This window comes from Asparagus officinalis, chromosome 7, assembly GCF_001876935.1.
Source record: "Asparagus officinalis chromosome 7, Aspof.V1, whole genome shotgun sequence".
In the NCBI taxonomy this organism is placed as follows: Eukaryota; Viridiplantae; Streptophyta; class Magnoliopsida; order Asparagales; family Asparagaceae; genus Asparagus; species Asparagus officinalis.
In genome coordinates this window covers 144,132,030-144,155,265 of record NC_033800.1, presented here as the reverse complement: position 1 = coordinate 144,155,265, position 23,236 = coordinate 144,132,030, and the positions used below count along the sequence as shown (strand labels likewise).

The following is a 23,236-nucleotide window of genomic DNA, read 5'->3' as shown; positions in this document are numbered from 1 at the left end:
GGTGACTTCTGGGAATTCATCATCTTGGACAGCCGATCTTCTCTTGCGGAAATGTCTCGGCTTAGGCTTCGACATTTCGGTGAAAAGACTGTGGAATACCGAGACTCTTCGTGGGATGGCTTCTCGTTTTGTGTAGTTATATTCCAACAATGCTGCTTTTATAAGTCGCGCACAGGAACAATGAGAGCTTATTTCTCGAATAATTCTCTTTCGAAATCTATTCAAACCCACAGCTTGATAGTACGATTCATCGGTACGATTGCCGAAAAATCCTATCGTCAGTTGGTATGACCTCCCAGGTATAACAATGTCTTTTGGCGAACACGTCTTCTTCTGGGGGTGTAAAACATTGTTGGCATTCTCAGGACAATTTATTACTGTCTTTGAGCGATCCAAGGTTATGTCGGGAGTCACACGTTTAGAACCACTCCCTTGCGGGTATGGAGTCTTAACGGGCTCCGAATGTTGATTTTGCTTAAGTCCAGACTTTGGGATCCAAACTTTGTAGAATTTTGGTGGTTCTTTGGCCACCTTTTTTTTGTTTCTTTCTCGTCTTTGTTGTAAGAGAACACGGGCATGAGCAGCGTTTGCATGACGCTTTTGTATACGTTCTTTGAGGGTTGAGCGAGCCCTCTTGACTAAAGTCTATTCATCCGTCGTTAATTTAGCAGAGATATGAGTAATTAGTTGTTGAGATAACTGAACCACTCGATGCCTCCTCGATTCTAGGTCCGCGTGATAACGAACCCCGTCGCTTTGTTCCAAGGCCTTAGCTATTTGACGAGCGCGACTCTGACGTTATCTCTGACGAGCCCTCTTCGTCAGTGCTAGTGGGCTTTGATTCGATGACTCTTTAACTAGATAAGAGTCATTATGAGCAGAGGTGTTGCGAGTAAAATCCTTAGCAACAATCAGGCGAGAGTCTTCATTTTGTGCCTTCTTTGGCATGTAGGTCTTCTTCAATTGTGCGATACTCTGAACTGTCACGCCTAAGGCATGTCACCCTAGCTTGCTTGTTGGTGTATCGTTGTGTCCACTGTTCTTTTCTCATCCTTGAGTGGTGTTTGGATATCTATGAGCATTTTTTGACGCCTACAGCGTTATTATTATTATTATTAATGGTTCATTGTTGCGAGCTTATTTATCCGAGTAATCCTTGGTAACTGTGGAAGAGTTCATATCTCATATCATTTTTCTTGAACTGTCTACAAAGTAAAATAGGTTGAAAATTTTCATTTGCCCACAGAGTGCAAGTGAATTTTAAGAAAAGGGGATTCTAGAGAAAATTAATCTGTATACCTTGCCGTGTTTTCTTTTTCTTTTATTTAGAATTTCTTTCAGGTTTCTAAGTTGCTTTTTTTTCTTTTTATTTAAATTTTCCTTTCAGGTTTGCGGCTTTGATCTCCTAAGATGTGAAAGAAGATCATATGTTTGTGATGTCAATGGTTGGAGTTTTGTAAAGAATTCTTACAAGTAATTATGGGTTCAAAGCCTTAAATCCAATGTTTTCATGCAAAATGACTTGGAAGTTCAACTATTGATGTGGTTAAGATGTCTTTATGGGATATGTTTTATATAATACTAAATTGCTCTGTCAAAAAATAGGTACTATGATGATGCAGCATGTGTGTTGAGAAAAATGTTTCTTGATGCTAAAGCTCCTCACCTGTCATCTACTATTCCCCCGAATCTCCCTTGGAAAGTGAATGAACCAGCCCAACCTTGTGAGAACCTAACACGCCAGGGAAGTGGACTCATTGGCACATTTGGGCAATCAGAGGAGTTACGATGTGTTATCGCTGTTATTCGCCAGTAAGGATCATTTTCCTTCCTTCTTATGACTTATTTGTGTGCATTACTATATCTGTCTCTCTTCCCCCTTATGTGGATGCAAGCATGTATAGATTGGAGCAGAAGGGGTTTGACATTTTAATTTTGAGAGTTGGATTTAACCTCATCTTACTTGTAGATGCCTATTTAGATTCATGAAAATACCCTTCAGTATGTCCTTCAAAGTGCATGAGTTTGAAGGAAACCAAGGGACAAATGTGTTAAATATTTGTTCCAATTACTAAAATATTTGATGTATAAATCTATCATTCCAGAGAAAGCTAGATGCTCCCTTCATTCCGTTAACTTGTTTCTGGTTACTCTATAGTGGTGATCGTACTCCTAAGCAAAAGGTGAAGTTGAAAGTCACCGAAGAGAAGCTACTGAATTTGATGTTAAAGTACAATGATAACCGGCCTAGAGCTGAGGTGATTTTTTCCTTGTATGATTAAGATGGATCTTTATTTGAGCTTCATAACATTGCAAATTATCTTATGTTAATACCTGTATTATATCTCTTTTACAGACAAAGCTCAAAAGTGCTGTTCAGTTACAAGACCTGTTAGATGCTACTCGGATGCTGGTGCCTCGGGCTAGGTAACCAATATTCAAATATTCTGCTTATCCATGAGTTAATAATTTATGTACCTACTATATTTTAAAGAGCCGTGGCCCGTGATCAAGTCAATATTGAGCATGGTTAAAGAGACATGATCATAAGCTTTAATAGCTGTGTACCTTACATGATTCTCCCAAAATTAGAAGCATACATATTAGATTTTATCTTTAATAAAATTTATATTTCATCTATATATTAAACCTTGCGAGTACCTTGATTTATACAGGTAAGAAGACATGTTCATTTGTCATCAATGGAAAATCTATCATCTACCAAGTCTGCCAATATCGAGTTAGAAAGTGAAGAATGGATGTAAAGTTCATGTGGCGTGGAATATCTAATCCACTACTGAGATATTAAACTTAATCTTTTGATGCACTAGTGCAGCATTGCTTATCTAGCCTATTTGTTTGAATTGTTAATGATTACCATGTCGCATCCCGTTTTCTATAACTTTATGTTTTAATACAGCTTTCTAACTCATAATAATAGAAAGTGTTATCACGTGCATTAGATCTGGTCGGGAAAGTGATAGCGATGCTGAAGACCTTGTACATGCTGAGAAACTTCTCCAAGTTAAAGCAGTGCTTGAGGAGGTATATTTATTAGTTTCAAAGCATATTCTCATCTAATATTATTGCTATGTTTTGCAACAGCCAATTTTAGATGCATGCATATTTTATTAAATCCCAGTAACAGTTGTATACTTCCCACCTATTACATTTTCACTTCACTCTTGTTAATCTGTAATACCTGTTATTAGGAACTAGTTTCGATATGGATATGTAAGACCATCTATAAATAATTCGATATGGATATGTAAGACCATCTATAAATACATCACATTAGATATTTATTGTTCAACAGCTACTTTAATGAAGAATATATCAGTATGAATAACAGTGGAAAACAAGAACTAGAGATAGTATGCATAGGAACTAGATTTTTATGTCCCAGTCAGAAGTTCTAGGCTTTTTTCGGGAATTAATGCGGCGAACTTTCTTTTGTTAATAAATGTTTCAAATTCTCAATATAGTTAAAATAGGATTCTAAGACAAGCTTAATTTTTCAAAATCGGTACTCTTTTTTAAACTTATTTAGTTAATATTATTAAATAATTATTTATTGGTAAACCAAAAGCATCTAAATCTGAAAAATATTACCTTGGTCGTTACTTGTTTCGGTTCTGTTGCCTCAAATTATGTCTATTCTTATTGTAAACTAGTACATGGACATTGATGTACATTGCACAGAATGCGCGTTTCTATACTTATCTTTATTTCCTTGCAACTTTTCGAACTGCAAATCTAACATAGCCAAAACCACACATTTATTTGCAACTCATGTGAGACTAAATTTTTATGTTATCCAGGGTGGGCATTTTTCGGGTATTTATAGGAAGGTCCAATTGAAGCCACTAAAATGGGTTAAAGTTCCAAAAAGCAATGGTGATGGTGAGGAAGAGCGCCCTATTGAAGCTTTGATGGTTCTTAAATACGGAGGTGTTCTTACACATGCTGGAAGAAAACAGGTGGTTGTCTTATATTTGTCCTTTATTCTGTTGGTCCTGGACGACCTAGAAACGATCCATAAACACAACAAAATACCTAGACAAGAGGTGTTAATAGTTCACTATTATTTTTTTTATCTGCACCTCGTACACTCATTGGATTTGTGAAGATAATGCATATAATTTTAGTTTTTCTATTATCTCACAATGATTTCACTATTTGGAACAAATTTTGATGGCTAAATCCAGTCTTTAAATCTTTTGTTAGGCTGAAGAGTTGGGAAGGTATTTTCGGAACAATATGTATCCAGGTTGTATTCCTCATTGTACGCTATTTCCATTGGTTCAACAAACTATATTTCTGTTCCTTTCATGGTTCAATAAATGATTATGTTTTATATTACATTAAATGTTCTTTAGCTATTTGCTTTGCTTATTATGAGCATTAGTTGATTCATCTCAGACCAGCAGTAGACTCTCTAGCAGTGGACTAGAAGTCTTATTTTGGTGCAGTGATAATAAATTTCTAAAATTAATGGGTAGAGGACCTTGTATTTCTCGTTGTGCTGGTTTGGTGGAAGCTGATACGATGGCCTTCTTACTTAGAATCTTATTAACTTAATACCTATGGTGCATCTTCTTGGTTGTAAAAAACAGAGGTCATATTTTACAACAAAGTGCAGCCAATGATGAACTTGTAAGGTCTTATATTTTTAAAGTAGACAAGTTAACCGTTTTGAGGCATCTTCTTATTTTAAAATGTAACAGACCACATTTTATGTAATGGCGCACCCAATGACCTTATATGACCTAATATTTCTACAGTAGGCAGTCACGGGAAAAGCCTTCTGGTCACTACACTTTCTCTAAAGCATGTGGTTCAAACTATATGCATTATTATATAAAATAATAATGATCTCTCATCTTGATGCTAAAAGCCCCTCCTTGAAAGAAAGGAAAGCTGGGAATGACATCTCAACCACATGATGCTAAAAGAACCCATGTGTACCAGAAAGCAAAGCCTTAGGAAGACTTGTTCACAACCTGATTAAAAAAAGATAGAAATACTCAGTTAAAATTGGTTACTGTATAGAGTTCTTGGAACCGTTCGGAGGCAGTATGATTAGATACAAAATCATTATTAATTATAATTTTAGGAAGCATGTATTGTGGTACCTTGCAAGGGTTAAGATACACTTGCAACATGACCGAAGTTCAATTATGTTTAGAAACCTAAATTGCTATGCTATATATCTGTTTACAAAATTCTATATGATACTTGACAAGTAGGCATGTCATGAAGATTGAGGAAGAAGGCTTATTTGCTCTCACAAATGTAATCCTTCAGTGCATACATATCTTTTCCAGTGACCATAGTCAGTCGTATATTGCTTATAAGAGCACCAAAGAATATCAAAGTGAACATGCACATTTATCAATAAGCGGTTATTTTATGATTTTAGCAATAATATGTTTGCAGTCATTTAGAATTAATCTGCAGAATTTCTTCTAATCTAAGTCCATTGAGTTGGTACACAAGATGAGAGTCACTTGAGACCATCCCCACGCGTCTGCCCTTGTTCAGATCCTATTGAACTATGTTTGCTGAAGAAACTACATCCACATATTGAACCTATGATATCTCGTCTCAGATATTAACATGATGTCTAGTTACCTCTATAGGCTCTTATCATCAATAATTCTCATCTTCTGATCTGGCTTTCATCTTCCAATGCATCAACTGGTAATTCTGATATCTCCTTTTGCCTTTTGTGTCATGGCTATATATTTGGATTGTATTATCTGCTTTTTCAGTCCTGCCTCTCTATGCTTACACACTTGCATGCAATAACTTCAAAGAAATTTTCATAGTCGATCCAGGAGAATTTCGATCCTTGAATGTGTTTGTGTTGATTGCATGTTTTTTTACAAGGTTCATATTCACCGTATTACATCCATATGATTACAGAAAAATATTCAATTTGTCCACTCATAAGCTTTTCTGAATTGAGTCCTATTGGATAGAGCAGATTTGCGAAGGATAGACATGATCAAGTTAGTATAAGAGTATACAATAAGCACCAGTCTGTGTTTGTCATTACTTATTGTTATAAGACACTTTGCTCAGAGTTAAACTGTAAAGAATACTTGTTGTGATAGTATTTTATTTTGTGAATGATATGTTCATTTATTATAGTTTATTGCTAATGTCTTCTTTATTTTATCCTGAAACCATTAGGAGAAGGAACAGGATTGCTTCGTCTTCACAGTACTTACAGACATGACTTGAAGATATATAGTTCAGATGAGGGTCGTGTCCAGGTAGGATAGTGCATGATATTGACCTTTAACATTTATTAAACTTGTCCAACTCTTGCTTTTTATTGCACTTTTTTGTTGTTTAGGATGTTTTGCAAACTTAAAGTTTAGGTTGAAGTTTATTTTTTATGCATTGCACCTTCAGAAAAGCATAGCAGTTATATAGACCATGTTGTTTACAGATGTCTGCAGCTGCTTTTGCCAAAGGCCTTCTTGATTTGGAGGGGCAACTAACTCCCATTCTGGTTTAATGCGTACCACCTTAATATATTCATTTTCCTTTTGCGAGTTCTGATGTGTAACTTACACCCATCCCACTTTTCCAGGTTTCTCTTGTTAGTAAAGATTCTTCCATGTTAGATGGCCTTGCAAATGCAAGAACTGAGATGGAAGAAGCAAAGGTTTGTGTTCCAGTAAAGTATATTATCTCGTAACTTATTAATATCTTTTTCAGTTGTTCTACTTTTTGATATTGAGATGCTTTGCCATATTGGTCACTACTTGGTGGTTAATGCTTAAATCAATTGAAGGACAGGACAGACAACTCATAGGGGAAAGTAGAAAGAAAAATGATAAAGTAGACATGGGACATTGTATCTATAAGATCATATTCGCTCAGTGGTGTTGCGAGGTCCTGTGGTCACTTCTTGGGGCTGGAGAGGAGTGAGGGTTTGTGATCAAGGGAGCTGATGAATAGTTTGGTAGAAGGATAGTGGGAATTATATTCAAAGGAACTAAAGACCTACATTTCTCACTTAAGAGATTTTTTAGTCCAGATAAATAGATTTAACTTATTGTAATCTGACTCTTCTTCAAGTTAGTTTTCTCATTACATTATTTATAATTTGCTCCAAAACTACGTTTGCATTCTATAAATGCCTTTGATAGCTATAGATTTATACTATGCAGGCTAAGCTTCATGAGATGATAACCTCAGAATCTAAATTGGTTCAAAGCAATGGAAATTTAGAATATCCCTGGATGGTTGATGGCGCTGGGCTGCCTCCTAATGCTTCTGAACTTCTTCCTAGAATGGTATTCTTCTTCATATACATGTTTCTTTTCGATTTTGTGTTTGTTGCAAAGAATTTTTTTTCTACAACATGTGGTCTCTTTCTTGTTCTATCATGTATACATTGTAGTTAATATAGTTGTGAGTTTCACGATGTCCCTCCAGTGTGAAGTTGATTTGAATATTTTCATATTAGATTCTAACCATTTTATTGTGTGGAAACATTTGGAACCAAATGTTTCCTATTCAGAAACGAAGTGCACATCGCCCTTCAAGTTGACATAAACCATTTGCAGTGCTCAAAAACCAAAAATAATTTTTTTAATAAAAGTAGTACATAGTGGACTGTCAGAAGTGGAAAGCTCCTTAGGAAACTATTAATATCTCAGCCAATGTAATCCAAAGTGATAAATCGAAAATCAATTTAATTAAGGATTGTCTGAAATTTGCTGTTATTACTTTCATAATCTTGGAAACCAGATTATACTTCCCTGATCATGTCTTTTGGTTGTTGGTTACATTGAGAAAAGTGACCCAACCAAGAGACAGATGATCAAATATTTATTTATAAGAAAGCAATAAAATGCAATCACACAAACTTATAGTATGAGATCAAACTATTGAACTAAGTACACCAGTGCTGCCACACAAGCAGGATCATATATATATCAGTTACGCCTAGCCAGTTACATAGAAACTGAAAAAATAATAATAAAATAAATAAATAAAAATCCTAGGCAACACTTTTGTGAAAATATCACCAATTTGACCACGCAAAAACATATGACATGACAATCTCCTTGGCATACAACATATCATGTGACAATCAACCTCAATCTGCTTGGCGCATTCTTGAATCAACCGTTTGTTATCAATATGGATTATTATTTGATTATCAGAATTTATCACCATATGGTTGGGTGGAAGCACACCCCTCATACAAAGAAGAGATTGAATCCAGATCATTCTCAAGCAGTACCGGAACTAGTTGGAAAATGCTCAAGATTTGTATTTGTTTTTTATTATCAGGGATAATGTATATTTAGATTTTTTTACTTCAATCTCTGTCTCTGTTGTAGTGACTGTATCTGACGTTCTCAATTTCAATAGAGTAGTGAATATGTTCTTCCTTTTCAGAGCTTCAAATTATTTGTTCGGCTTTTCTGCGTATAGTCTTTTAATTTAGGATAAATCAAATTTTCTTTTGTTCCCTATGTTATACTTGCATAATAGCGAAGATCATGTTTTCCTTGAACAGTTCAAATTAACAAAGAAAGTAGCTTCACAAGTGAAAATACTCGCTAAAGATGAAGATGAAAAGCTTACGATGACAAGTTCATATGAGGTGCTACCTCCTTATGACCAAGCAAAGGCTCTGGGAAAAATAAACATTGATGTAGCACGTATTGCTGCTGGACTGCCTTGTGGGAGTGAAGGATTTCTTTTAATGTTTGCTCGCTGGAAGAAACTGGAGAGAGAGTTATACAATGAACGAAAGGAGTATGCACTAATCAATATGATAGATGTTATGATTCCACAATTTTGGCATATAAACTTATGATTTGATTTCTGATGCAGCCGATTTGATATTACACAAATTCCAGATGTATATGATTCATGCAAGTAAGATTCCAACTTTACTGCATGTCAATTTCCTTCGTACAAATGTTCCTGCTGCAACTTAGCACACTTTTCGAATGGATCATTACCAAAGAATCAAATTTTATATGAATTTTATGGTTTTAGATGTGCCAACATTGTAAACGTGAATACATCAACAATAGGTTATTAACAACTTGCTCTACTTAGTTTTAAGGACCACTTTACGATGACATGGTTATTGCTTCTGGGTATGGTTTAATCAATCATTAAGTTGGTTAACCTGTTAAGATTTATTTTACTTCAAAAAGTTGATTACTTGAAATCTTCATTAGACAAGACATAGAAGCTATAAGGATATTGAAGATGTAAAAATGCTGCATATTTTAGGGTAAATTACAGCTCTCTCTCAGAAAATCAACCTCATTAACACATATTCCGCTTGTAGTTTACTTTTCACACTTTTCTCTCCCAATGTTTGCACATTTGCACTTTTCCTATCATGTAAAAACATCATGCACTGGTCAAATGATTATTTTTATGACAACTGTAACAACTATTTACCAACCATATTAACAAGTATTAAAGGGTCCATGTCATAAACCCTGAAGGCCAGTTGGTAGGCAGCACTTTAAGTATCAAGCATGAAACTTGTTGTCAGGTCTCCTACAATCGATCCTCTAGAATTTGAAGCAAAAGCTCTAATTGTCATGAGAATCTCTTCTATAAATTCATTTATTATCTATCCAAAATTTACCTACTAGGAACAGTGTATTTTAGATGATTAAGATGTGATAAACTCTTAAGTTGCTGAAATGATTTTGTTCAGATATTCTTTTCCAGATTAATGAAAATTAGTTTCATATGAATTCACTGTAACACCTATGTCATACTTAAATAGAATACATTTTAATATGTAGTAATGTGGAATGACAAAGGTGTCCTCTTTGTCTTTGTATTCATTTCTCCTTGCACCATTCTCTTCTAATGCACTTCATGTTTATATTATGATATATCACCTTCTTACATCATAAACCTTAATAGGTATGACCTTCTGCATAATGCACATCTCAATCTTGATGGTTTGCCTGAGCTCTTCAGAGTCGCTAAGGTAAAGCTAGGAACTGCTGGTGATCAATTGTTTTGAGTAGTGTATCATGCATTCTAGATGCAACTTCTTCAATTGTTTTAATTAAAGTTTTCTGTCATTGTAGTTGCTGGCAGATGGTGTTATCCCAAATGAGTATGGCATTAATCCAAAGCATAAGCTCAAAATTGGTTCAAAGGTAATGTTGATTTCCTGTCCGCTTATGTGGTTGATTCCTAATAGAGTTTTAACTTTTAACTGATAATAACATTAAGCATAACTGATAATAACATTAAGCATTTTCAGAGAAATAGAATCATCGACTTTCTAGTAAACCAATTTTAGGACATCTTGTAGACGGTCTTTCAGAAAAAGTTGTCTTATGAATGTTTCTGCAAAAGTTCTCTAAACAACTGGAATAGTTTGCTGGGAGTTTCTGTCTGCAGTCCAATGATAAAGGCTTTGGTGAACCTGTATAATTTTTCTGTAACCAATTTTGATATACTAGATTTTGCCTGTCTTTCACCTGTTATCCCTTGGATATATGCTATTGTGCCAGACCATGTTACCTTTCTTGTGCTTTTCTCATTTCTAGTCCCATACATCAAGGATTTTCTCATTAATACTTAGATACATTCAATGGATTATTTGACACAATATTAAATTCTTGATCCTATTATAAGAGTATTGTTGATATATTAGTATTAGTTAGGGACTTATTTGTAAGTTGTGTAGGGGCCTATATAAAGCCCAAGAGATCTCATAATGAATTAGGGTTTTCATATTCTATATGGTATCCAGAGCGCCTCCGCCAAAAACCCACGTCGCACCCCCCTACCCTCTCTCAACCCCGGCCGTCCCCCACCCACTGGAACAGCACCCCCCTCTCAGCCATGGAATTCATCGCGAATCCCTGGTATCATCCCCATCCGGCACCCCCCCATCGCGCCCCTGAATCATTGAAGCCCCTCACGTACAAAACCCCCACGATCATCCCCCCACCTCGCTGACCCGCCTTCTTGTTTTTCCCCTGAAGCGGAACCCCTCCCTGGCGCCTTCAAAAACCCTCCCCCCTCTGTTTTCGAGCCGAAACCCTTCCTCCCCAAAGACCCAACCGAACCCTTCTGTTACGCGGGTAAACCCCTCCCCCCAAACCCTCAGACCGAATCCCCCCACCAAAACCCTCAGACCGAAATGCCCCCCCACCTTTGACCGCCCCTTGCTGCGCTATGCTGGACCTCGAGTTTGGCATGGGTTCCCTTGACTCAGTCCTCGAACTGATGATAGGAAGAGTATATATCTCACATCGATGAGATATATAACTAGTTTTGGTTCTTGTTTCCTCTGAAAAACGAGAATTTGTTTGAGATCCTGCTCTTGTTGTGCAGCAGAGGTGTTGCCGAAATTTTTACTGCACACAACAAGGGTCGGAAGAGAAGGTGAACAGGTGGTGGGTCTGAAGCCTATTCGATGGAGGAGATCATCAAGAAGTTGAACCCCGCGGAGGTGTCAACTTTGATGAAGCTAATGAAGTTGTCGGCTGGTGAGAGTGCGACAAAACCATCGAAGAAGTTGGAGCTTCCGACCATTGATCTGAAACTTGATGGACCGAGTACTTACCTGAGCTGGTCGCGACGGGTGAGATACACCCTTGCAGGCAGGAACCTGGAGGGTTACTTGACAGGAGAGGCGACAGAACCAGAGGAGGACTCAGAGGGAAGAGATGAGTGGAAGTCCACTCATATGTTGGTGTACATCTGGCTTCTCAACTCGTTGGTCCTGACGATCGCCGCCACGGTGGATGGCATTGAGAAGGTGAAGGACGTCTGGGAGAAGTTGAGGAGGACATATGATGGAGTGGGGAATAACCTGCGGGTATTCCAGATCAAAGGAGAGATTGACGCCACAGTCTAGGGAGAGAGGACTGTACAGGAATATGCTACAGAGCTGGAGCGCCTGTGGCTGGACTATGATCGTTTTTCTCCCCGGGCTAGCTGCAAGGACCCGGGATGTAAAAAGCGGGAGGCCTTTCTACAAGAGAGAACTATGGTGTTTCTTAAAGGATTGACATCAGAATTCGCTCAGCGAATCGCACTGCTGTTAGCTCAGCCGAAGATTCCCACGCTTGAGGAGGCTGTCTCTGCTATGATTCAGGAGGAGACTCGCATTCGGCTGTAGGCGGGGATAGGTGCACTTCTTGTGGTGAAGTCAATAAGGGAGAGACTCGACAGTGCTACAACTGTGGTGCGGTGGGTCATCTAAGGCATGCTTGCACCAAACCACCCAAGGAAGGAGATTCGGGTGGACGTGGACAGTTCGGATGCCGTGGTCGTGGTCGTGGAGGTCGACGAGGTGGAAGAGGAGCAGGGAATCGGGCGAATCTGACGGTAGCAGAAGAAGAAGAAGCTGAGGTGATCTTTACTGAGGAAGACCGTGCTCTCCTGGCGATACTAAGGAAGAAACAACAAGTAGCAAAGGATGGAGACTTGAGGAGTGGGAGTGAGGAGGCATCCACTTCGTTCTTCGCCAGAGGCAATACTGCTACCTATGCTCATCCGACCAAAGGTACTGATGATATTCATGTTCTTGCTTCTATGTCTCCCAACAGATCATCAGAATGGATAGTCGACTCCGGCGCGTCTCGACATGTGACAGGTAATGCTAGTGAGTTCTCATCATATACTCACTTAGCATCACCTGATAGTATTCAAACAGCCGATGGTACATTTTAGCCGGTGGTTGGTAAGGGTACAGTCGATTGTACTGGTTCTGTAATTTTGTCCAATGTTTTGCATGCTCCTTCATTTCCAGTCAATCTTTTGTCCATTAGTTCTATCATCCTCCAACTAAAATGCATTGTTTCTTTTGATATTCCCAAGGTGATTTTTCAGGAGAAGGGGACAGGACGGAGACTTGGGACTAGCACATGGCGTAGTGGACTGTGGTATCTGGATCGTGAAGGGCTGGACTCAGCATTGGTGTCAGTCGTAGAGGAAGCAGGAGTAGGATCTGATATGAGTACTGAGAATGAGTTAATGCTTCATCACCAGCGTTTGAGACACTCATCATTTAGCGTTTTAAGTAGATTGTATCCTTCTTTATTTGAGAAAGCAAATAAACAGAAACTTGTGTGTGATGCATGTGAGTTTGGAAAGCTTACTAGAAGCTCTTATGTTAGTTCAGGTCAAAGAAGTTCTCGTGTATTTGACTTGGTACATTCAGATGTTTGGGGGCCTTGTTCCACAAGTTCTATGAATGGATACAAGTATTTTGTTACATTTATTGATTGTTTCTCTCGTGTGACTTGGTTATACTTGATGAAGAATAAGAGTGAAGTGTTTGGGTGCTTCCAAAACTTTCATAGGAATGTTCAGACTCAATACGGAGCAGTGGTGAAGATATTGAGGTCGGATAATGGGACAGAGTATACCAACAGAGCGTTTGAAGAATATTTGTCAGCTCAGGGAATACATCACCAGACGACCTGTCCATATACACCAGCTCAGAATAGAGTAGCGGAAAGGAAGAACAGACATCTTTTAGAGGTTGTTAGAAGCATGATGATCTCTATGAATGTCCCAGAAATATTATGGGGACAAGCAGTGTTGACCGCAGCAGCGCTGATCAACAGAATGCCCTCGAGAGTGCTGGATTGGAAGTCTCTGTGTGAGACATTAAAGGGAGATAATGGTGGGATTCTTTCACTTAAAGTGTTTGGCTGTATGTGCTTTGTGAAGGACAACAGGCCATCTGTCGGGAAACTTGCCCCTAGAGCTGTGAAGTGCATCTTTGTAGGATATTCTGCTACTCAGAAGGGATATGTTTGCTGGAGCCCGGTGGAAAAAAGGTTGTTTGTGAGCATGGATGTGCACTTTCGAGAACTCGAGTCATATTACACCCAGAAGGTAACTTCATCCGCTGGTAACTCGCCGGAGGAGAATGGTGAGAGAATGGAAAAATCAATATCTGTAACGATTCCTTGGGAAGGAGACTTGGTTGAGGAGGAGCAAGAGAATGAAGAAGAAGAGGAGAATGAGACAAGAGGTGTTAGACCTACGGCTCAGGGGGAACTACTTACCTATAGTAGGAAGGAGAAACAAATTACGGGAACAGTACCTACAGTGCCACTGGTGCCAAGTCCCTTGCCAACGCCTACCCCGACTCCTGAGACACCTACACCACCACCAGATTCCTCTCAAGGTGATTCCATTCCTCTTCCTACTCATCCCACACCAATAACCGTACGGAGGACTACTCGCAGTAATGCGGGAAATCCTCCCGATAGATATGGTTGGGATCTTGCTCAGTTTGTATCATATTCTAACATCCACCCTGCACATGGAGCATTCATTGCATCTCTGGATTCTGTTACTATACCTAACAATTGGCAGGTTGCAAAGAAGGACCAGAAATAGAAAGCTGCTATGCACGAAGAGCTAAGGGCCCTTGAGAAGAACCACACTTGGGAGTTAGTAAAACTACCAAAAGGGAAGAGAACAGTTGGATGCAAGTGGGTCTTCACTGTGAAGCAGAATCCAGATGGACAGGTTGAACGCTACAAAGCACGTTTGGTGGCAAAAGGATATAGTCAGACATATGACATCGACTACGATGAGACTTTTGCACCGGTGGCAAAGATGAGCACTGTTCGGACCTTAATCTCTCTGGCAGTAAATGGTGGATGGAAGCTACACCAACTAGATGTGAAGAACGCATTCCTTCATGGAGATCTAGTGGAGGAAGTATACATGGAGATACCACCAGGATTCGGTACAGATCAGACAGTGGGAAAGGTCTGCAGATTGAAGAAGTCTCTTTATGGGCTAAAGCAGTCTCCTCGTGCTTGGTTTGACAGATTCAGGAAGGCTATGATTGGTATGGGGTACCAACAGATTAGCACCGACCATACCGTGTTCTCTCGAAGAAGTGGAGGTCACATCACCTTGCTTGCAGTATATGTGGATGATATGATTATTACAGGGGATGATGAGAAGGAGATTGCCCAACTCAAAGTGAGACTAGGTAAGGAGTTCGAGGTGAAAGATCTTGGCTTGCTTAGATACTTTCTTGGAATAGAGATAGCTCGAGGAGCGGAGGGGATCGTCCTATCCCAGAGAAAGTATGCACTGGATCTTCTCAAAGAGACAGGAATGTTAGGATGCAAACCTGCAACTATACCGATCGACCAGAAGTTTAAGCTGGGTGCTGAAGCTGGAGAACCAGTTGATCGTGACAGATACCAAAGGCTGGTGGGCAGGTTGATCTATCTGTGTCACACACGTCCCGATATCTCTTTTGCAGTAAGCGTGGTGAGTCGCTACATGCATGATCCAATGAAGGGTCATATGGACGCAGTGTACCAGATTCTAAGGTATTTGAAGAATGCCCCCGGAAAATGGCTAATATTCAGGAAGAATGAACACATGAGCATTGAGGGCTATTGTGACTCTGATTGGGCTAGTTGTGTTGATGACAGGAGCTCCACCTCAGGATACTGTATCTTTATAGGAGGGAACTTAGTCTCGTGGAAGAGCAAGAAGCAGTCGGTGGTGGCGAGATCGACAACTGAGGCAGAGTATAGAGCTATGGCCTTAGGAGTTGCTGAGTTGCTATGGTTGAAGAGTATGCTGGTTGAGCTGAAGCTGGATCAATGAGCTAAGATGAAGTTGTGGTGTGACAACAAGTCAGCCATCAGTATCTCCAACAACCCAGTGCAGCATGATAGAACCAAACACATCGAGATCGATAGGTTCTTCATCAAAGAGAAGTTGGATAGCGGACTACTGGAGTTAAGTCATATTTCGACTAAGGACCAGACAGCAGATTGTCTGACTAAAGGACTTAGCTCAGTAGATATGATTAGAGGATGTGACAAGATGGGCTTAATAGATATCTTTCGCCCATCTTGAGGAGGAGTGTTGACATATTAGTATTAGTTAGGGACTTATTTGTAAGTTGTGTAGGGGCCTATATAAAGCCCAAGAGATCTCATAATGAATTAGGGTTTTCATATTCTATAAGTATCAAAAACATACATCATAGGCATGCTCTTCTATGAAGTATCTCTACAATATTGTAGATTAACAATCATCCTCACAAACTATAAACATTATGGATATTCAAATCTCTCTCAGATCAAAAGTCTTGAGTATCACAAGTTCGATCAGAAGTCTGAGTCTCCATGCTTCTTAATACCATGAACTTTTTTTTCCCAAGACAATTTAATATCACGTGTTGGATCTTAGAATCAAAATCACTTACTGAGTTCTGAAATAATTTATGAGACTCCCTCCAATCCCACTCCATGGGATGCTCTGACTGGGATTTGACAAATTTCAACAGTGAGTAGGTTGTACTACAATCCATGAGTAGAGACAGTAGTTGGTAGGTGTATTTGTCAGGGCTGGATGCTCTGACTGGTCTATCCATTTATTGTACTTTCATAAATTTTGAACAATTAGTAAAAGCTCATGAAAATAAATAAACTGTTCTAGTGGGAGTTGCTCTTTCTTTACCTGCTGGAACAGTAACTTTCCTATGTAATTCAGATGGTTGAGAGCCCAGTTTCCTTAATTAATTAAAATGTGTGGCCCATTGGTTCCCAACTAAATGTTGTGGATAATTCTATTTACTTTTAAATTATTAGCACCTTCAGATATTTTATTCTTTAGAACAGACAGCATTTGCTTCTTCCCTGTCAATTTATCTATCATAATTCTGAACTTTGTTTGGACTTCCGCTGTTCAAAATGCATTTAACCCAACCATTACTTTCCGAAGAGTGCTACAATAGTCTTCTGCTCAAGGATGGAGCAAACATGCTCCTTCACTTATGTATAAACATCCTTATGTTCTCCTTGGCATATGAAACAGCTTATTAGTCCTGTATTTTACCCAATTGGTAAGCAGAGTAATTACCCTGTATAACTGCCAGATCTTTTATTATTTTTGTTTAGCTTCTGATATGCGTTTTCTGAGGATCATATCTCAGGCGTCCCTGTTACTTTAGAAACTGGTTGTATTATGCCCATTTTATCTTTTGTTGGCTAAAAACCACTATATTGGTTGCTTATTTGGTGCTCTTCTTCAGATTGCTCGCAGATTGCTGGGAAAGCTTTTAATTGACCTCCGTAACACTCGTGAAGAAGCAATAAGTGTTGCTGAACTAAAATCTAATCTAAAATCTAATCCTGATCCAACTTCAATGTTCCTTAAGGTGAAGAAAGAAGAGGTTGATACCCCTAGACGTCTGAGGAAGAATGAAGATAAAAGATCTAGTTCGACTAGTGAAAAGTCACTTGATGAAGAAGAAGATGATGATAAAGAAACAAAATACCGATTAGATCCAAAGTCGCTTTCTTATTTTACTTGGTTTTTAATACTACTCTTTCCAGAGTTCTCTTAGACTAAAGTAGCATTATTTGATTTCAGGTATGCCAATGTAAAAACACCTGATCGGCATGTTCGTACGAGGCTTTATTTCACATCAGTATGTATGCTTTGCCCGCAGTATTTTGTTTACTGACTAGTTCTTCAGATGTCTATATGTTCCACATGTTTTTGTTTGTTCATGTTTTGATATCCAGTCTAACTTTTTTGTATTATTTTTGTGCAGGAATCTCATATACACTCTTTAGTGAATGTTCTACGATATTGTAACCTGGATGAATCCTTGCAAGGTGAGGAAAGCCTTGTTTGCAATAGTGCTCTAGAGAGATTACTTAAAACAAGGGAGCTAGACTACATGAGCCACATTGTTCTGAGGATGTTTGAAAATGTAGAGGTAAACAAGTTTTTTCACTAATAAGGTTTAGATAAATCTGATATCTCCCTTCTAAGAGGCGAGTATTCCTCTAATTGCGTTAAAGGGTCTACCTTGAGCCCGTGACAATGCTTATGCATCTTTATCAAATTTCCTCTACGTTCCTCTTTACGATGATCATAGATACATTATAAGTATTGTTTAAGTTGAATTGCCTCCTATGTAATCAGAGTTAGCTTGAGCAATTAACAAGTACGATGATGAAATGCAGGTACCTTTGGAAGACCCAAAGAGGTATCGCGTAGAAATGACATTTAGTCATGGTGCAGATTTAAGCCCTCTAGAGGTAAGTGATCCTTTATCATGTTTATGAGAGAAACTGTACCACACTATTGTAAACTTAAAAAAAAAAGTAAAAAGAAACATATGTTTTTAGGTGACTTGCAGATAACCGCCTCATTTATACCTTTAGCAGCATTTATCACTTCTCAACTCATTTATTAGCATTTATCACCCCTCAATTCATAGGGAGAGGTGATAAGTGCTACTAAAGGTATAGAGGACGGTTTTAATTTACAGTTTTACCCTTTTTTTTTACGTTCTTCACTGTTTTCCTTATGTTTTTGTTTATAGAACGATGACGGAGAAGATGCATTGTTGCGTCAAGAACACACACTTCCAATAATGGGGCCAGAGAGGCTTCAAGAAGTGGGATCATATCTGACATTAGACAAGATGGAGAAGATGATCCGGCCATTTGCGATGCCAGCTGAAGATTTTCCACCTTCGACACCGCAAGCCTTCTCTGGTTATTTCTCGAAAAGCGTGTTAGAACGTTTGGTCAACTTGTGGCCTTTTCATAAGAACACAGCTGCAGCCCACAATAAATAGGTCCCCTTTTTTTCATGTCAGTTTTTTAATTTTTTAAACTTTTTCATTTTAACATTTATCGGTTTCGTCTAGGATTTTGGTGCAGCCTAGATGAAAATTTGATCGTTGCGGATGTCCTTGCCTGCTGAGTTTTTTTTTTTTTTTGAAATATCAAATAAATAGTAATAAGTGTTGAGGCAGAAGGGTGAGGAAAATCCTTCGGCAATTTTGAAATATTTTGAAAAGTTGGTGTCCTAATTGTGAAGAGAGGAAGATTTTGTATGGCAATGTTCCGAGGATGCTTCATTTCTGGCTGATGAAAGAGCATTTGTAATAGAATCTTTTTGATTCCTTAAAAAGTAAAAAAGAAATGCTTCTTCACGAGTAAGGTTTTAAATTTTCTTTTTCTTTTGTTCTGTTCTTTAGGAGAAAGCTCAACCTTCGGTCCTTGACACCATGGTTAGAGGTGAATATGCTGTTTTTACTTTTTACTTTTACTTTTAAAAAAAAAAAATATTCTGTCACATGTTTTAGAAATATTTTGTAAACTTTAATTAAAAATCAGTTGTCATTTATTTAAAATCAAATCAACTTTTAGTCTTTTAGCTACCTCATTATGGCTTTGAAAACGTATCGTTATTTAACAAGAAATATGTTGGATTCGATAAACCTTTTTTGACCAAGCTTGTGAAGTAGTAAAGGTGATGTGCTATCATACTTTAGACTATAACAAACCATCAAAGAAAATTTCTGCTAGACTTTTTCTCCATAGTGAATGGTAGATTGCACAAGATTATTTAAAGGAAATTTTTATTGAAAAACCGAACCAAAACTGTCAAATTTGATCGTTGCAGCCAGTTTGACATGTCGAAACCAATTCAAGCAAGAAAAAGATAAATTATTCTGAAATTATTTCCTCAAATCACTAAAATTTCTATTAAGTCTTCCATTCTTGAGTAATTATGAAATTAGTCCCTCCAATTAAGTGCAGTCTGCAGAACTAGCAATCTGGGGAACTTATTTCTCTCTAATTCTTTTTTCAACGCTCACGTACCCAATAGCAAATTCAATGAATTGAGGAATCAATTCAAAATATGAAAGATTTAAGGGATCAATGTCGAAAAAGAAAAGAAAAAGGCAAGAATAATTTCACCGATATCACTAACACCACCAAAGTCATCGGATTAGATTCCTAGCGTGTGATTGACCGTCACCCACAAACTCAACTGGAATAAAACAAAATATAAAAACCCTCTTTTCCTAATTATAACTAGTGTTATATCCATGTGTTGCTGCGGGAATTTTTCTAACATGCATTATTAACCAAAATAATAAAATAAAATCTAAACTATAAATATTTTAAGAAAGTTAACAACAATTCTTTTTTGCTATGATTTTATCATGCTAAAAAACTTTTATTATAGCCACGAGTGTCTGAGTTATGCTTTAGATTTGCTAAACTTACTATATACATAATGAGAAGAAAAGAGTTAGATATCTATTTATAAAATAAGACTACATCCACTTTTTTTGATGTAGTCCTCTTATTAAAAATGCTTTTTAACAGTAATTAGAACTTGAGTTAAGTTTAACTTTGTAAAACATAGTGTTGCATTATGGTTTAACTTTATTCAACATATATATACATAAATGCTGAAATGTAATTTAATAAACATACCCGCATATATATATATATATATATACATATATATATATATATATATATATATATATATGAGATTAATGGGTATCATATGTCATATGAGAGGATTCCCTCATATACAATGATGTGATACAATCTCCACCAAGTGAATAAAGTAGGAGAGAGAATGCCTCATAAATACACTTGGTGAAGATTGTGCCACATCATTGTATATGGAGTGTTGCTAGGAGGACCCAAAAATGGGACAGATCCATGGGACAGATGATGTGGCGTATACAGCTGGAAATATTAATTAGCTGCAAAATAATGTGTTAGGAAATAGAAAAGGATACTCTGGTAATTTTGCACTCACCTGCTCTCTTCTCCTTCTCCCCTTTTCTCTCCCAACTTCTCTCCCCCACCCAAACTCTATTCTCCCTCTCTCCCGGCCGCGCCACCGATCTCCTCTCTCTCTCTCTTTTTTTTTACGATAAGAATTTTAATTTCATTCCACGGATTATCACCAAATTAAGAGCAACAACCCTACATCTAAAACCAACAAACATTAGACTATCACCCACTGTAAAATCTACAAAAGAAGAAAAAATGGAAGACTTCTTCAACTGTCATCATCAGCAGCAGACTTTGATGAGCCTCCACCATTGGCAATAGTGACAGTTCCCACGATTATGGAGGTTTATTGGATAATTAATCAATAAGTTCAGTAAAATGGGATCTTTTTCGGGCCAGATCCAACGCACTCACTGGAGATCGTCAGAGGAAGGAGGCCCCGCGTCGGAGATGTCGGGTTGGGTCATACGAAAGGTGCTCGACGAAATGTGATGGACGCGGGGGAGAGAGAGGAGAGAGTTTGGGAGAGAGAGGAGAGCGGCGGCGTGATGGACGCGGAGGAAGAGAGCGTGATTAGCGTTTGGCGCTCCTAACGAGGAGGCTGGGTCCGGTCGCGGGCGCGGACTGGCCGGCGGGGGAGAAGAGAGGTTGGGGTAGAGAGACATAATTTGTGTGAAAGATATTTTTCAGTCTTTCAAGATCCAGTCTTAGGATTGCCAGCGCCACACCTGTCCGTTGTCAATGTCCAAATAGGCTCCAAAAAGAATCAATTCTTGTAGATGAGAGAAGTCCTCTCATAATAACATATGGACACCAATTAATCTTATTGATATATATATATACATTATATATATTATATATATATTATATAATATATATAACTATATATATATATATATATATATATATATATATATATATATATATTATATACACACGAGGCGACGGTGGCGCGAGAAAAGGGGGGAAAAATAGGGAGATTAACCCATCCAAAAAAAATCCAGATCGAGTGGCCAAGATACAGTGGGAAAAAATCATCAAGATGGGATCTTTTCTATCGTCATTAGCCAGCCCCGGCGACGAGACCCCCAGCGAAAGCTCCTGCGTGATCGCGATCCATAGCAGGAGCGCCTGGGACGAGCACTGGTCAACTAACCAGCAAAACCCTAACCATCTGGTAATTTTTTTTCTTTAATAAAAATCTCATCTTGATATGTTTTATTTTGATGACTGATCTCTTTTTGGTTTCCAATTGATGGAAAGATGGTGATTGATTTCACGGCGAAGTGGTGCGGGCCTTGTCGGTTCGTCGGGCCGGCATTTGAGGCCTTCTCCGCCAAATACACCGATGTCGTCTTCCTCAAAGTTGATGTCGACGAACTTTCGGTACAGTTAGTAATGAATTTGAGTTATTAGCTTCCAAATATTATCTATTTTGGAAAAAGTCAGCAACTTTTGATATTATAAATAGGGAAATTGCATATAGATACCCTGCAGTATGAAACTTACTTGTTGGGATCCCCTCAATTGCCCGAAACTATAAGGAGAGGAACAATTGAACAACGAAAGAACAATTATGGAGAAATCTTTTTAAAACCCTTGCATGAAAAAAAAAAATCTCAAAAGGCGATCTTGCCCACGGAAGAACTTGCACCATGTTGAAAAGAATAAAAGCCTAGTGAATCTTTCTAGCATCCGCACAATGCAAACGTACAATAATCCCAACACTTGACCCTGAGAAACAAGAATAAACCCGAAAAAGAAGGGAGTTAGCAAGAGATCGATGAAACCACCGCAAAGAGCTTCTTTCAATAGCCTTAGAGCATCTTTGGCAACTATGGATTATAATCCAATTGGCTTATATTTCATTTGTGGATTATAAGCTAAGTGAATTGTAAGCCATAGTGTTTGGTAAATTCAGATGATTGTAATTCATTTTCAGTAGTAGACTGTTTGGCAAGTGAGTGGCTTATATGCCATCATTGTTGTCAAGATGACCAAAAAACATTTAATGTAGTTGAGTGAGATAAATGGAACTTGTAATTTTTTGAAATAATGAAGGGTATATTAGACTTTTACTCGATCCACCGTGAGTTTGCGGGGAGCTGTTAGAATCATACCTCATATCAACCCATACCTTATCCTTGCCACCTTTGCCCATGCTCAACCCTTTCCCATGCTCAATCACAGCTCTTCTCCTACTCTATTCATCGAGGGATACATTGCTAGCATTGCAAGTCCACCCTTGCTACGCTTATCATCAATGTCTCTCTGAATCCTCATAAAGCTAGACCCCCCAGTGTTTACCCCACGTATTCCGCAGGACCTAATACTTCACTTCCTTTTCGTCGGTTTCACAGCCAACAAGTATGGCCTGGTTGTCTAACTTATATCCATAATTAGCTTTTAATATACCTCTAGTGTACTGCTTGAATTACCTACGATTTGAATTGATGAAAATGGAGACGGCCTGCTTGGCAATAACCTACATCAGCTCGTATTTGTTATTTGTATGGAACAACAGTGAACCCGTCAATATAGACGCATGGGCTGCCAGGCTGATAATGGCACTTTCCCGTTTCCTATGTACGGGTAATGTTGCGCATGTTGAATTTCGTACCTCTTAATATACGAGT

The 23,236-nt window shown here is 38.3% G+C and overlaps 2 protein-coding genes across 6 annotated transcripts in view; both read left to right on the top strand.

Moving 5' to 3' along the window:
* LOC109848517 (inositol hexakisphosphate and diphosphoinositol-pentakisphosphate kinase-like) overlaps nt 1-18,789 on the top strand; it is a 34,213-nt gene extending 15,424 nt beyond the window's left edge. For all 5 annotated transcript variants that reach the window (XM_020418038.1, XM_020418039.1, XM_020418037.1 and 2 more), the window contains 20 exons: nt 1,388-1,473; nt 1,606-1,812; nt 2,159-2,258; nt 2,357-2,427; nt 2,964-3,045; nt 3,822-3,980; nt 4,228-4,270; nt 6,199-6,281; nt 6,461-6,523; nt 6,605-6,679; nt 7,188-7,313; nt 8,549-8,790; nt 8,869-8,913; nt 9,934-10,000; nt 10,104-10,175; nt 17,066-17,325; nt 17,407-17,464; nt 17,591-17,758; nt 18,009-18,083; nt 18,371-18,789. In XM_020418038.1, the coding sequence (XP_020273627.1) occupies nt 1,388-1,473; nt 1,606-1,812; nt 2,159-2,258; nt 2,357-2,427; nt 2,964-3,045; nt 3,822-3,980; nt 4,228-4,270; nt 6,199-6,281; nt 6,461-6,523; nt 6,605-6,679; nt 7,188-7,313; nt 8,549-8,790; nt 8,869-8,913; nt 9,934-10,000; nt 10,104-10,175; nt 17,066-17,325; nt 17,407-17,464; nt 17,591-17,758; nt 18,009-18,083; nt 18,371-18,628 (2,340 nt within the window). In that variant the 3' untranslated portion in view covers nt 18,629-18,789. The remainder of the gene's footprint in view (nt 1-1,387; nt 1,474-1,605; nt 1,813-2,158; nt 2,259-2,356; nt 2,428-2,963; nt 3,046-3,821; nt 3,981-4,227; nt 4,271-6,198; nt 6,282-6,460; nt 6,524-6,604; nt 6,680-7,187; nt 7,314-8,548; nt 8,791-8,868; nt 8,914-9,933; nt 10,001-10,103; nt 10,176-17,065; nt 17,326-17,406; nt 17,465-17,590; nt 17,759-18,008; nt 18,084-18,370) is intronic.
* LOC109849842 (thioredoxin H2-2-like) overlaps nt 21,578-23,236 on the top strand; it is a 5,130-nt gene continuing 3,471 nt past the window's right edge. The window contains exons 1-2 of the mRNA XM_020419726.1: nt 21,578-21,777; nt 21,864-21,986. Of these exons, the coding sequence (XP_020275315.1) occupies nt 21,643-21,777; nt 21,864-21,986 (258 nt within the window). The 5' untranslated portion in view covers nt 21,578-21,642. The remainder of the gene's footprint in view (nt 21,778-21,863; nt 21,987-23,236) is intronic.